The following is a 15069-nucleotide window of genomic DNA, read 5'->3' as shown; positions in this document are numbered from 1 at the left end:
TTCTTCATAAGTCATTGCCACTAAGTATCCATTTTGGAAAAGTGTATTTATTTGATACCCACTGGAACATCCCTCTATTCCATCTAACTGATAACTGGAAAACATGCATCAGCATTCCACATTCCATCTACAGGCAGGATGCATCGCCTTTAGGAGAGAAGCAATCGCAGGTGGCTGCTCTTGAAATGAGTGAGGTGCATTTAAAATATTCCTCTTAAAAGAGTGACGGTCCACTCTCCTTAGGGGAAAGGATACAACCCTTAGGAGAGCGGCCAGCTCCCATGCGGGAGGCTTATTAGAGACACCTTTTGGAAGGTTTGTGACATGGATGGCTGCTCTTCAATGAGATCAACCCTAAAGTCCTGAGGCATTTAATTGAGTGAGGGCTGTGCAGGGTTGATGTCATTGAAATATATTATAATGTGTAATCAAATGTTCTTTCCAAACTCTTTTGAGATGCTGTACGCATATCATGGATGAGAAGTAAAAGTCAGAGGGTGGTGCATGCAACATAGCTAGCGTTCTGTGTATTACTAATGGAGTGAGGCATCCTGAGGAAAGGAGATGCCTGTGAATGCCTGTGATGTGTCCATTGCATCTAAACTGTACAGTAAACATGCCTGTAACAAAGAGTGGAAGATTTCCTTTTCTCTATGTGACTCCTATCTGGGGTTATTTTGATTCAGATTCTGATTATTACAGATTAGAGTAAAACGATGTGGCATTACACAATCCAGAAATGTACTTCTAAAATTATATATGACAAAATGTTGAGGTTACTTTTTAAAGAGTTTAACAAATAACATTGATAATGGCAAATGAAAGAGGTGCATTAGAGAGCACTTGCAAGGGCTAGGTAGACTGAAGAGTGCCCAGACCAGACCGTCTCTAACAAAGTGAATGTTTTAGGGAGAACCTAGCCACAGGCCAGACTCCCCGAATAGGCAGGTTGCATTAAAGGGCGCACATAGTGTGCCTTAGCACTCTAATATGCACACCACCACTTTATGAGCGGGAACTGGTAAATATTTTGAGTTTTGTTTTTTTGCTCTACACCCATAATGTGCCTTTAAAAATCGTGTTCAGTGGTATTTCAATGGTTTTGTTTAGTCACACCTAACCAGATAGTCCCTTTTTAAACACGTTTTTTTTTTCCATTAACTTTCCATGGTTTTGATGGCTATGCAATGTTATATCTATCATACCGACCGGGAATAATGGGCACTTCGCATCACAACCCATTAAACTATTCAAAGTGCCCACTGTGGCGGTTCTGGTTTCAAGTCCACCTAGTTTGCCCCTGTTGATGGTTAGTAGGCCAAGAGACATTTAACTCCAGGCACTATAGCAAACTTACCAGCATGGCTGTCCTTGTGGGGAGTACAAGTTGACCATAACTAGAGGGTCATTATCGCTGACTGTACTGAATCTCTAAGATAAATACACATATGTACTATAGGGAAACGATTGCTGCCCTATACTTGATAGATTAAGACAAAAAAAACAATGTTTAGTGACATGTCCCAAAATTGTATTAATAACTTTTGAATGGATGGATTTGAGTGGCATTTTCCAAAAGAATGTTCTTGCACAGAAATGAAAAGGTGGGGATAAAAGGGACATTGGGCACACCATCAGTGACCCATACACTTTTAGTTGTGTTGGACAGTGCCCACTTCCAATAGTCAGATAGATATGGGGCAGAGTCGGAGGCATGGCATACTGCCCATGGCAATAGATCCTTTTGTGTAATTGTCATGAGATGACTAGTGGACTTATCTGAAAGTCATGGCTGAATGGCCGATGGTATCCCCTTAGTTATTAGGCAGGAAGTTATGGGCCCTTGGCCGTGGCCACAGTCTCTTTGCTTTGTTTTAACGGGCCATGGCCACTGGCTATAGATGTTGGTGTGATTGGGTTAGTTACTAGCAAGGGGATATAAACCACAGCCAAAGGCCATGGCCAGCTGATCTCAGATTTGTATAAGAATTGGTGCAACATGGATAGTGGCCATGGCTGAAGAACATGGCTAGTGGGGCCTGGTGAAAATTTAGCACAACAAAAGTCTTCAAATTCAGTAAAACACCTTAGCCAAGACTGAGTTAATATGATCTTATTAATTGCAACACATATCTTGCTCAGAGTCCCCCGTTGCTCAGCCCATGAGCACATACATGAGATCATGACAGGGATGAATAATGGGATAAAAAAAGACATCATGGGGGACATCTAAAGGAGGAATCATGGTATGGGGAGGATCTTCTGATAACCCTCATCAGTACACTGCGAGGGTCAATACACTTGTTCAAAGCAAGCATATTGGCCATCTCCTGGGTCTTACTTGCCCGACAAGGCTCTGACGCTGCAGCATCTCAGAGTCCCTTCCCATGAGTGGCCACCATGGAAAGGGAGAAGGGACTACATGTAGTGCCTGGACCCCTTCCATGGCAGCCATTTTGATTGTTTCCTTTTTCTTTCATTCATTTTAAGGCCCACCATGGAAAAGGAAGAAGGGACTTCTCCCCAATCCCCACTGTTAGTGAGAATTCTCATGCCTGTGCTAATTCCCTTCAACCTTTTAGGCCCTCAGCTGAACATAGGACTTTTTAATTTTAACCCTGGAGTGAGTGAGACCTTTTTCTCACTCACTCATGTGTTTTAACCTGATTTGGATTTTGTGTTTTCACTGTTTTTGGATTCTGACCAATTCCATATTTCAAATGGATTGTGTCCTCCAACGTATTCCACATCTTTGACATGTAATGTCCACAGATGTGCACTTTGGAAACTTTTTTGGCAGAGGGCGTCCTGCGTCGATGACGTCGGGTCGATGTCCCTCGAAGGCCTCTGACGAGGGCGACATCACCGGATGTTATAAATAGGACGCATGGCACCCATACCCTCAGTTCCGATTTTTCCGCAAACGTGTTTGCTTCGAGAACTCGGAGCACCTTGTGTGTTGCATCCTAGAGATGTCTAGTTCTTCGACCCCTCCGGCTCTGTGGTCTGGCTTCAAGACCTGCCGGGACCGCAAGTCAAAAAATGTCGATCACCGACCCGCATCGCATTTGTTTGTGGTGCTTGGGCAAGAGTCACGACACTGACGACTGTTCTAAATACCAGTCGCTGACTGTCAAGGCCTTGCATGGTTGGAAGGGGAAGATCCAGGTAGGTAGGGGTTCTAAGCCCAGTAAATCCTGTACTTCTAAGTTCAAAACCAAAGGGGTGTCCACCGACGATTCAAGGGGTGACTCTCCGTGTCAGGAGGAGGCCCGGGGATCTCGGGACCGGAGTGGTTCCCGCCATTCTTCTTCCTCATTGAGGCTTTCTCGGAAGCACCACCACCAGTAGCCTTCCCCTTCCTCGGAGGAGGATGGAGCTGCGGGGAAAGTGGCATGCCCGACGAAATCCTCGACTCCGAAGCAATGGGCTGCCTTTAAAGAGCAGATGTTGACAATATTTCAATCACAGTACATGGTTCCCGTCGGGCCTTCTAACGAAGCCGGCAAGGAACAGTCTCATACTGTGGCTCGCACGCCTTTGGGCTCGGGTCCGCAACGCAACTCACACCGGGAACCTTTGAGGTCCCGTTCGGACAAGGCTTCGGATAGTCTCAAGAGACGTGCTTCCAGGTCTCAGTCCTCAGTCTCCAGCGAGACTGATGCAACCTGCTAAGGGCTTGAAGCCGGCGTCGACTCGGTCAGTGCCGTGTCTGTCTGACTCCTACGTCGACGCTTTGCTGTCTTATCAGCCCACAGCGCCGCCGGCACCAGTGTCGATGTCGACACCAAAGCCTTCGGCGCTCACCACGCCGAGGTTGAAGAAGCATTCAGTGTTATACCCCTCAGCGCCTTCGACACCTTTGGGTATTTTTGACCGCAATATGCCATTGCAGTATGTTGATTTGATGGATCCTTCAAGGAAGGCTTCCTCGAAGTGTGAGGCCAGTTTTGGACTCCAGGCCCTCTTCTGTCCCCAGGCCTGGGTTTCAACTCCCTCTGGACGACATATATGAAGAGGAAGAAAGGTCTGAATTTGAGGAGCCTGTTGAGCATGATGTGGCTTCTGTCTTTTTTGTAGACAGTCAATTGGAGGAGTTGAGGCAAACCCTTCATGATGCTAGTGGGTTGGATACTTCTTTGGAAGTGGAATTTGGCAGGCCTGAGCCTGGGGCTCATCCTGAGTCTTCATACAGGTTGCTCATGGCTATGGTCTCGGAGTATCCAGGCTGGTCCAGTCCTTCTGAAGACTTTGTGCTGGATGATCTAACAGACATTTTAGATCAAGGTCCGTCCTCTGACCTGGGGTTACTGTTTCATCTCACCTTACAGAAAAGTGTGGCAGCTGCTTGGCAGTCACCAGAATCTCTTCCGGCTGTTAATAAATCATAGACAAAGTACTTCCCTGCCGTTAGCGACCCCAGCTATTTATCCACTCACCCCACTCCTGAGAATTTGGTGGTTCAGGCGGCTACGGCCACGTTGAGGCAAGCGGCGTACCCTACCATCCCTTCTGATGGGGACGACAAACACTTTGAGGGTTGGGCTCGGAGGGTATTTTCTGAGGGGAGCAGGGCATTGAAATCGGCCAACTCCACTTGTGCCTTGGCAGGATTCTCACACAATCTGTGGAACTGTTTCTTTAGCGGCTGAGCATATTACCAAGGGGGGAGAAAGGGATGGGTTCCTTGCTCTCAAGCAAGACGGCAAGGATGCCATGTGTGAATCCCTTCAGTCGGATTTGGATACAGCCAACAATGTTAGCCGGTCCATGGCTGCGAGCACCGTTCTACGCAGATTTGCGTGGTTGCGGAAGTCGGGTTTTGCTCTGGATGTGCAAGCCCATCTTCTGAAAATGCCCTTTTATGGCACACATTTGTCTGGCAACAAGGCTGACAATAGCATGAGAGGTTGCAGACCTCAAAAGCTGCAGCAAAATCTTTAAGCGCAGCTGTGCGCCAACCTCTGCCTTTTCGTCCTAGGGGACAGCAGTGGAGGGGAGATTCTTTTTGTTACTACTCCTCTTTTGGAAGAACGAGAGGGGCCACCAGTCAAAGGGGCCAGTGAAAAAGTACCCATGGTGGTCTCGGAAATACAGGTGCCAAAGCCGCTCAGGCAGGGTATCAGGTAATATTATCCCCATATATATGGTCGCCGTAAATAATATCAGCGGGAAAATAAATGTGGTGGTTGCGGGGGAGTCCCCCGCATGTTCCATGCAATAATGTCGCCACAAAAAACGGTCATTTTTCGGCGATATTTTTACATGGCATGATTTTTGTGGTGACATTATTACATGGAACCTCAGGCAGCTGCCTCTTTGCCTTCAGGCACTGCCGCAGCCACTACAAAAAAGTCATGAGGCCATGTCCAAAGGTTCGCCGGTTGGGGGCAGGCTAGCTCAGCATCTCAAAGTGACAAGCCATTACTTCGGATGCGCGAGTTCTGGACATGATAGCCCACGGCTACTGCCTTCCCTTCCTACAGTGGCCTCACAACAATCTACTGGGGATATTCCCTTTGAAGCTTCCAGATCCGCTCCTTGTGCATGAAATCTTAACCCTGCTGGAGAAAGGTGCCATAGAATTTGTGCCTGTAGCAGAGAGGAACAAGGGATAGAATTCCCCTTATTTTTTTATCCCGAAGAAAGACGGAGGATTGAGACCCATCCTGGACTTGCATTGGTTAAACAAACTTCTCAGGAAGGACAAGTTCAAGATGGTTACTCTTTCTCAAGTCCTCCAGGCCCTACAACTCCAGAATTGGTTAGTGTCTCTGGACCTACAGGGTGCTTACTTTCATGTGCCGATTCATCCCAAGCACAGAAAGTACTTGAGGTTTGTGGCTGGAGACTCGCACTTTCAGTTTTGGGTCCTGCCGCTCGGATTGACCTTCGCCCAAGGGTCTTCACCAAGCTAATGGTGGTGGTGGCAGCGTACCTCAGGCGAGGGGGGATTCACATCTACCCATACCTGGATAGGCTGATCCAGGCACGCTCTCCCGAGCAAGCATTGGATCACCTCGGTCTCACATAACTGCCGCTTCCTCCAAAGGCTGGGCTTCTCCCTACATTTCAAGAAGTCACATCTGACACCTTCCGAACAGCTCCAGTACATCGGGGCTGTTAGAGACGTCGTTGGGGAAGTGCTCGCCTCCCAAAGTGAGGGATCATCACATTGTGCAGATGGTGGACAAGTTTCAACATGCCCAGAGTCTCCCGGGTTTCGCATTCTGAAGGTTGCTTGGCCTCATGGCATCCTACATTTTTCTGGTGCCAGAGTTCCGGCTGAGGATGAGATCCCTGTATGGGTCCTCAAGATGCAGTGGCAGTTCTCAGGCAAGATGTCGCATCCCGTTCAAATTCCACTCTCGGTCTCCCAGGGTCTTCTGTGGTGGGCCAACGAAGGGAACCTGATGAAGGGGGAGCCATTTTGGCAACCATGGATGGAGGCGACTATAGTGACGGATGCTTCCCTCACAGGATGGGGCGCTCATGCCAATGACTTGACTGCCAGCAATCGTTGGTCTCCGTCAGAGTCCAAACTCCACATCAATCTGTTAGAGCTGAGGACCATCAGGCAAGCCCTTAAGGCTTTCCTGCCATCTGGGTGGGTGGAAAAGTGTCCTGATCATAACAGACAACACAGTGGCCATGCATTACCTCAACAAAAAAGGGGGTAGGTTCACGCTTGTTGTGCAGAGAGGCAATGCAGCTCTGGTTCTGGGCCATCCAGCAGGGAATTTCGATCTCGGCAGTTCATCTGGCCAGAGACGAAAATGCGGCGGCGGATGCTCTGAGCAGGAAGAGCATGATCTCTCACGAGAGGGAGTTGGCTCTAGAAGTTCTTCAGGAGGTCTTCGCCCTTTGGAGAACCCCACAAGTGGATCTCTTCGCCACCAGTGTCAACCAGAAGTGCGAGAGATTCTGCTGAAGTGAAATTTCATCAGAGAGGAGCCTTGGGAGATGCGTTCATAGTGGATTGGTCTTTCCCGCTGCTGTGCGCGTTTCCTCCAGTCCCTGTCGTTCCTCAAGTATTGCAGAGGTTAAGGAGGTTTGGTTCCCACATGATTCTCATTGCTCCAGATTGGGCTAGGAGAGCGTGGTACCCAGACCTGCTATAAATGTCCATCTACCCTCCTCGCCATCTTCCCTACCGAGTGGATCTGCTCTCATATGAGGGGGGGTCAGGTTTTCCATCCAGAGGTCAAGTCTCTCCACCTTTACGCTTGGTATGTGAAAGGTTGAGGTATAAGGATTGGGACCTCCCGGATGACGTGATGGAAATGTTGCTTTCGGCCAGTCGGCCTGCAACAAAATCCCTGTACCGTTGCCGTAAGTTCTGCGACTGGTTCAGAGGTCACAATGTTGATGCTTTTCAGTGCTCCATTCCTATGGTTTTGTATTTCTTGCTTTCTTTGGCCCACAGGGGCCTTTAAGTGGGTACCATTAAGGGTTACCTGGCATCGCTGGCCATCTTTAAGCGCTTGTCTGAAGAATGTTCTTACTTTAAGTTTCCTTTGATTTCTCAATTTCTTAAAGGACTGACTAATGTGTTCCCGCCGTCCCCTTTCCAGGTGCCGGTTTGGGAATTAAATTTGGTTTGGAAATTTCTCATGTGGGCTTCGTAAGAACCTTTGCGCTCTTTCCCTTTGGGATTATTGTCCTTCAAGGCTGTGTTTTTGGATGCGGTTACTTCCGCTCGCAGAGTGAGTGAATTGCAGGCACTTTCCTCTAAGCCACCCTTTACTGTGTTTCACAAGGACAGGGTTGTACTGCGGGTACGTCCTTCCTTTCTACCCAAGGTAGTATCTGAATTTCATTTGAGTTAGGTGTTTCTCCCATCTTTCTATCCTCCTTCTCCTCATCCTGGTAAGGAAGAGGAGCGGCTCCATCGGTTAGATCCTAGGAGAGCTCTCCGATTTCACATTTCTAGGATGTCCAGGGTCAGAGTGGACAATCAACTCTTTGTAGGATATGCTGGACACCGATTGGGCCAGGCTGCTACCAAACAGACCTTGCCCAGGTGAATTATCCTCACTATTACGGAGTGTTTCCGATTGGCGGGTAAGGACCCTCCTGAAGGGTTGCGAGCTCATTCCACTAGGGGCGTGGATACTTCCACCGCCCTCCACCAGGGTGTTCCTATTGGGAATATTTGTGATGCTGCTACATAGGCTTCGCTTCACACCTTTAAGCATTACTGCCTGGATACAATTGATGGTCAGGATATGGCCTTTGGTAAGGCAGTTCTTTATTCTGCCATCTGATTGGATACTCTAAATTATTTTCACTCCTCCATTTTCTGGTACTGCTTTGGGAGTCTGTCAAAGATGTGGAATACGTTGGAGGACACAATCCATTCGAAGAACAAGTTACTTACCAACTGGTAACGTTCTTTCGACTGGATGGTCATCCAACACATCACATCACGGGTGCCGTGCGTCCTATTTATAATCTCCGGTGACATCGCCTTCGACGGAGGCTTCGAGGGACATCGACCAATAGCCATCGACGCAGGACGTCCTCTGCCGAAAAAGTTGCCGAATTGCGCAGCTGTGGGCATTACATGTCAAAGATGTGGAATACATTGGAGGAACATCCAGTCGAAAGAACCTTACCAGCAGGGGTCAAGTACTAAATAAGTGGGGGACTCGTCAACAAACGAATGGGAGATGACGTCAACAGAAATGAGCATATCAAGGCGAAATATGCCAGTTTCATTAAATTGTCTTTGAATAAATAACCAAATTGAACAGGCCCAATGGCATTTGCCTTTCATAAAATCAACATACACACAAAACCAAGACAAGATATTTCTTCTAATAGCGTTTTTGAAAACGTTAAAAGGTGTGTGTGTGTTTTAAACTCGAAGAACCAATACAAATGTTTTCCCTGGGATTTGCAGTACCGAGATGGTATATTTCACCTTTAGTTGTTAGTTATTTTTCATCAGGTTATATAGTGCAGTGGTGAAGCGCCTGGCCTACAAACCTGATGACTGAGGTCGGCTTGAAGTCATAAATTCAAAGAGGACATCCAATGTTTCTATTTTAGCTAGGGGGGACTGAGTCCACCCTCTGAATAAAGTGGGTGGACACGTCCCCCCACGCGTACCCTCGAATTGAGCCCTGGTTACCAGTTGATAAGTAACTTGTTCTTTTGTATGGTGACACACAGCACCTTCAGTGCAGTGTCACAGAGAATTCCTATAGATATAAGGTTTAAATACCTTTTCTTGTGTGAACTACAGTTCCCTAGAATAGTAAGGTGAGATTGACTTTACTTACCTTTTCTCTTTGTAGGTCCAGTACACACCATCGTACGTGGAGTGCTGGTGGGTTACCTTGTAGCACCTTATCCTACACTCTCATGTAACATTTTTATGTTACCCTCACTACTTTAAATGGCTGGTGGCAGTGGTTTACTTTTCCTACCACTGTGCTTTTCTACCGCATGCTGCACCCTCAGCTGCAGTACAGCAGCCTTGGGTGACCATTTTGTCAAAATGCCCCCTGTCTTGTTTTTTCAACATTATATTTGTGTGAGGTCTTTCTTGGGCTCCAGTGTGTCTGGAAGGACAGGATGTGAGGGAGGGTCCCGAAACGCCCCCGTCCTTTGTCTCTAGGAATGCCTGAATGTAACTAGTCCTGATTGGCTGGCTGGCTGTCCTTTTAGGAGAGCCACCCTGCTGTGTGAGTGACAGTTTAGGCTGTGCATAAATGGAAGAAACCTGCTTAAAAGGTGAGGGTTTTGGGACTACAGGCAGAGTCGACCACTGGGAGAAACACACAACAAAGAAACCATGAACAAAGCTTGCTGCAACTTCCTAAACCTTTGAATTGCCAGGTGAAGCCCTGCTGCACTGAACTCCTTTTTTCACCTCGACAGAGAAGCTCTCGATGGAACAACATCTACCTTTGGGTTAGAGGGACCAACTAACGCTGAGACAAACTCCACTGGACCATCACCCCTGACTTGCTAGGCCTCTGTTGCTTTGGAAACCCAATGCCAGGGGTTGAGTATCCATAGTCTAGTGAAATGCCTGACACAGTAACAAATCGAGCTAGAAGCTCCAGGAGTTTAAGGACCCTGCAGAAGCAGGACGACCAGATCTCAAGTCCCATCACCAGAGTGCAGGACCCAAGGAGTGAAGGAAGCCCAACCAGAATCTGAGATCTGCAACAGTGCTGTTTGCTAAGCGCTGGAACCGTGACGTGCCGCTGAACCGAAAAAAAGCCTGTGGCTGCTGACGACCTCCCAAATACCTCGGCAAGAGCCTTCCAGACGCCCCCCCTCTTGTCCCTACGACAGACTCGGGAACAAGGGTGTGCACTGCTGTAGCAAGACAGAATCTAGCTGGACCACTCTTTTTCAAACCAGAGGTACTGTTTAGGCTTGGGGTACTTACCTTATTGCCTTTAGCCATGTTTTTCTCAGTTGGGAATTGCAGTAGCTTACTTTTTAGAGTTGATCTCAACTCTATTCTCACAGGCTTAACAGCTTGTGACCCTACAAGTGATGTTCTACAAACTCTCTAACTTTGTTCAAGACTTTGATTTAAGAAGTGTCTCAGCTCCATAGACTGTGTCCCAATTGACTTTGACTCTCCTGGCTCCCTGAATACTATTCTAGTCCATTGACTTTGATAGTGTTTGTCCATCATAGGTGGTAGCTTGTTGTAAACTGTTACTGCTGGGAAACGCTTATCTAGATTTCATTGGAAGATTTAGTTGTCCTCAAATACACTGAGAAACTGTCTAATCCTTTTCCTTCCCTAACCTTTCCTTTCTGCAAACTCAGAATTTGCACAGTATAAATAGTGTGATATATAAATGCCATTACTGTCCTTGGGATTGAAGTCCCTTCAGGGTGTAGGAATTGTGTAGGGAGCATAGCCAAAGATTATCCACTAACTTGTTTTGATTCTGAAAAGTAATTTTAAATTAGATTTACAGTTACACAAATTGCCTTTTTAAAGAATGATTATTTGAAAAATGTATTTAATTAAATAAATAACTGTTTATAACAGAATCCTTGAGTGTAAGTGTTGCTTGGCTACTTGTATTTGTACATATCTACATTTACCCCTCTTGAGATAGGCCTGGATGCTCTGTTGCACTAACAGCTTGATTAGTACAGTCCTATACCAAAAGGTGGGTTACCTAATACCAAGCGTTAAGTGTTGTGTAGTCTCACACAGTGTGACTACATCAATTCTTACCTAACACCTGCCTGCCATTTCTTATTGCTTTTTTCTCTCGAATCGAGAAATGGTTGCAGCACTGTTTCTCAACTCGAGAAAAATTGCTTTTAGTATCCCGGTACAACATGCCGGGGTACTAATGGCAATATAACTCTCGGAGGGAAGCATTACTGTTAGGGTAGTGCCAAGGGGCTTTCTTAAAGCCCTCCATTTTCTCAGTCTTCTAACTATGACGCCCCTCCTCAGGTTGTATTGCCTAAATAAGTCCCCATCACATGGCAGTGGACAATTGTACATAAACAAAAGAAACTCATTCACAACTGAATCCTTGGGTTAGGTAGACCATACTATTCCACCACATTCCTAGAAGCAGCCACACGTTTCCATAAAGACTTCCAGCCTTGGGACATTCATGCAACTGGAGCAGATACTCTCCCTTTAAACAAGGCCGTCCCAAACTCAGGGCAGCAGAATCTACCAGGCCTTGAGAAGCCTTTGCCTTTCCCAGATGTTTATATGATGATTGTTGCTGGTGCTCTAATAGGGAAATGTATTGCTGCTGCACCTTTACAAAATTCAAGTATAGCAAGTGAAGGGAACTTTCTAGCAATGGAAAGTCAACACATGTTCCACATTTGGACCCCATTACAATTGTTTTTCATGCCCCAGCAACTGGAGCACGTTACAACTTTTCCATGTACCTGCGTCGTTACTTTACATGGCTTCCTTTTCCCACCAGTCCCAGAATGTCAGAAAGAGACAAGGTAATTGCACCAGTGTGGAAAGCACTATTAAACCACTCACCTGCACAGCAAAGCCAGAGATGGAGAAAATTCCTGCTCTATTTCATCTGGGCACTTCTAAAGCATGATGAGGTGCACAGAGAATAGACATGGGCGAGAACACATTTTAAAATGGTGGACTCCATTTAAAGGCTTGGTCCAGCCCCAAGCTTCCACAGGTGTAACGGCCTGGTTCCACCTGGTTCCTAAGTACCAAACACAGGTTCCGACCACTACATGTTACACAGAACCAGAGTAAGGTCTAGAATGGATGTTTGAAAGAGGTGCTGGAGAGAGCAGGCAGTTGGAGGTGGGTACAGGAAACGGCAGTCAATAAAGTAGTTTGCAGATAGGTGTGAAGATAAGACCAGAGGAGGTAAGCTAGAATTATTACGAGGATGTGAAACATTCTAAAGAGGTATGTCAAAGATTTAGAGTGGATTTGGGAGAATCATTAGGAGAAAGTAAGGACAATTCAGGGGGTGGTTGAGAAAGATCTGGAGTTGCTTGTGGAACAGTTATCAGGAGGTGATTGGGAAATATCTGGAGGTGTTTCAGTGTGTGTGTGTTTGTGTGTGTGCGTGTGTATATGTGTTTGTATGTGTGCATGTGTCTTTGTGTGCATTCATCTGTCTGTCCATCCATATGTCCTCTATAGAGCAATTTAGCCTTAACAGAGTGAAACTCCATGAAGAGGAATATATGTCAGGTGTACTAATGGATTGAAGAGAGAAGAGTTGCAAGAGTGTGTGGATTCTAATAAGTGTCCAAAAGCTATTAAATTATTCATAGGTTTTTTTAATCCTGCAGATTGAGGAAAATTGATAAAAGCTCAACATACCAATTAGTTGATCAAAATGTGAATATCTAAAATAAAGGTGAGATGTAACTCTAATTTAAGAGAAATCATGCATGCAGATTCGACCATGGATTGGTTTACAAAAACAGTAAACAGGAAATTAGGTTTAAGAAAAATGACTGTACAAAACATATGCAATACATTGGAACTGTCATACTTATGATTGGAGATATTTCATGATCTTGGTCCACCAGCTAAATGTGTGTGTATTTCAAGTTTTTATTTATAAATGCCTTATCTGCCTTGATCATCCATATTTGAAATGTTTACTTTTTTATGCAGGTCACTCGATAGTTGCTGTGGAACAGTGTACATACAACCTAAAGTTACGATCTGGAAAAACACATGAATATCATCCTTCAAGAGATCGTCTCAATTTGATTGAGCTGTGACACTGATTTTTCATTTGCTGATCACACTTTCACAAGGTGGCTGACTTTTTGTATTAAAAGAAGCAATGTGGGAAGAGACTGGACGTATTTGCATTTGAGAACATTTGCTTTCTGAGTACAGGACATGCTTCCTTTGGCAAGAACAGCTCACTCGTGCTAATGGCTTGTCTGCATCATTCTGTGGATTGCAAGCAACAGCTTCCAACTCATGAGAAAACAATGGGAAAAAATTGCTCCCCGCCGCTCATATTCCTTCCAACAAAATTAAGTTCCTCTGGTGTACTAAAATACTGACTAAAATACTGACTATTACTAAATGTAGAATACTGATTTTTCTAACAAAGTTAATAGCTGTCACTTTTCCCAATCTGTTATCAGTAAGCTGGCCTACATCTCATGAAATTTCTTTCCACCTTCAATCATCGCTCAAGTACTGTCGGTTGGTAGTAGAACAAGAACGAGGCAAGTTTTTATTTTATTGAAGAAAACACAACTGCAGTGTGAAACCATCTGAAGAATGATGCTGGTTAATGTTCAACTGATTATATTATAAACCATAATACATGTCTAGCCTTATAGAAAGTAACTGCTAGGTGAAGATCCTGGATTCCTCAGTATTTAAGGTTAATACATTTTTACTGTGAAACATGATGAAAAAATGTAAGCAAAGATCAAATATATGTGTATTAAAGTTGCAGGAGGTAATGCATTTCTTCTTGAATGTTTAACTTTCGTTTCTGTTTTCAGGATTAATTATTTTAGAAGAAAATCTTTCATCGTAGCACTAGATACATTCTATTGCTAATATGTTGTTCAGCACTTAGACACAGGTTATTTAAGTTTGTTAAACCTAAACATGGAAGTTTTGATGCAAATGAGATTCCTTACACATTCTATCTATAGATGGAATTGTTATATATTTACAATGGCTATTAAGGCACATTGAGGCCAAAAAGTCTAATGATCTAATTCATATAGTACATTGAAGAGAACCTAAGAATACTGAAGCAACTCACATGTGTGCTGGGGAAATGCCAACACCATGAGAGTATTGTACACCATAGAGCATACAAACAGATCATGGAATTGTTCACTAGGCTTCAGAAGGAGAATGGTCATACAAGGACTAGGATGTGTTCTCCCTTCCAAGATCGATTGCATTGCATATCAGTAGTCACATGTGTGGACTTAGTGCACCCTCTTTAGTATGTCAATACATATGAAAAAACTCATTAAACTATCCAAACAGCAGATATTTGGGTCTTCTTCATACCTTCAGACTTTAGCTATCACCACATCCCTCCCTCTCTCTCGCTCTCTATTTCTTTCTCTTTCCTTCAGTTTCATCAACTTCAAGCACGAAAAAGAAAAAAGTCCTGGAAATCACGGTTCAAAAGTAGAAAACTTATTTTAGGTCATCATGATCACCCTCCTCTTTGTCTCTTTCTTGTTCATTCCCTATATCACCATCTCTAGATGTGTGTGTCCCTTAACCGCCCCTTCTCTGTGTCACTCTTTTGGTTGTTAGCTTCCACTCCCTTCTTCATTTCTTCTCTGTCCCTCTCACACACACTCACCTTTGGTCTCTCCCTCTCTGACACACGCACACACACATGCCTATAGTCCTCTCACAGCTAGCTGGCTGTATCTCTCTTTCTCTTACGATTCCATGTTCTCACTTACTTTTTAACTCTCCTTACTAATATTCTTCTGAATCACTGTCTCCCTTTCCTCTACCTGTCTTTCACTTTTTCTCGTTCTCTCTTCTCTCTCCCTCTCCCTTTCTCCTTTCACTGTCTCACTCTGACACACACATATACACTTCAACCAGAT

At 45.1% G+C, this 15069-nt stretch overlaps 1 protein-coding gene across 5 annotated transcripts in view; it reads left to right on the top strand.

The window, feature by feature from the left end:
• Positions 1 to 14487, top strand: part of LOC138472431 (chemokine-like protein TAFA-2) — a 650691-nt gene extending 636204 nt beyond the window's left edge. For all 5 annotated transcript variants that reach the window (XM_069610593.1, XM_069610594.1, XM_069610597.1 and 2 more), the window contains one exon: positions 13127 to 14487. In XM_069610593.1, coding sequence (XP_069466694.1) covers positions 13127 to 13138 — 12 coding nt within the window. In that variant the 3' untranslated portion in view covers positions 13139 to 14487. The remainder of the gene's footprint in view (positions 1 to 13126) is intronic.
• The last annotated feature ends 582 nt before the right edge of the window (positions 14488 to 15069 follow it).

The sequence above is a fragment of the Ambystoma mexicanum genome, chromosome 8, assembly GCF_040938575.1.
Source record: "Ambystoma mexicanum isolate Mex_15411 chromosome 8, UKY_AmexF1_1, whole genome shotgun sequence".
Lineage (NCBI taxonomy): Eukaryota > Metazoa > Chordata > Amphibia > Caudata > Ambystomatidae > Ambystoma > Ambystoma mexicanum.
The sequence above is the reverse complement of the archived record's forward strand: the minus strand, read 5'-3'. Positions and strand labels throughout refer to the sequence as shown.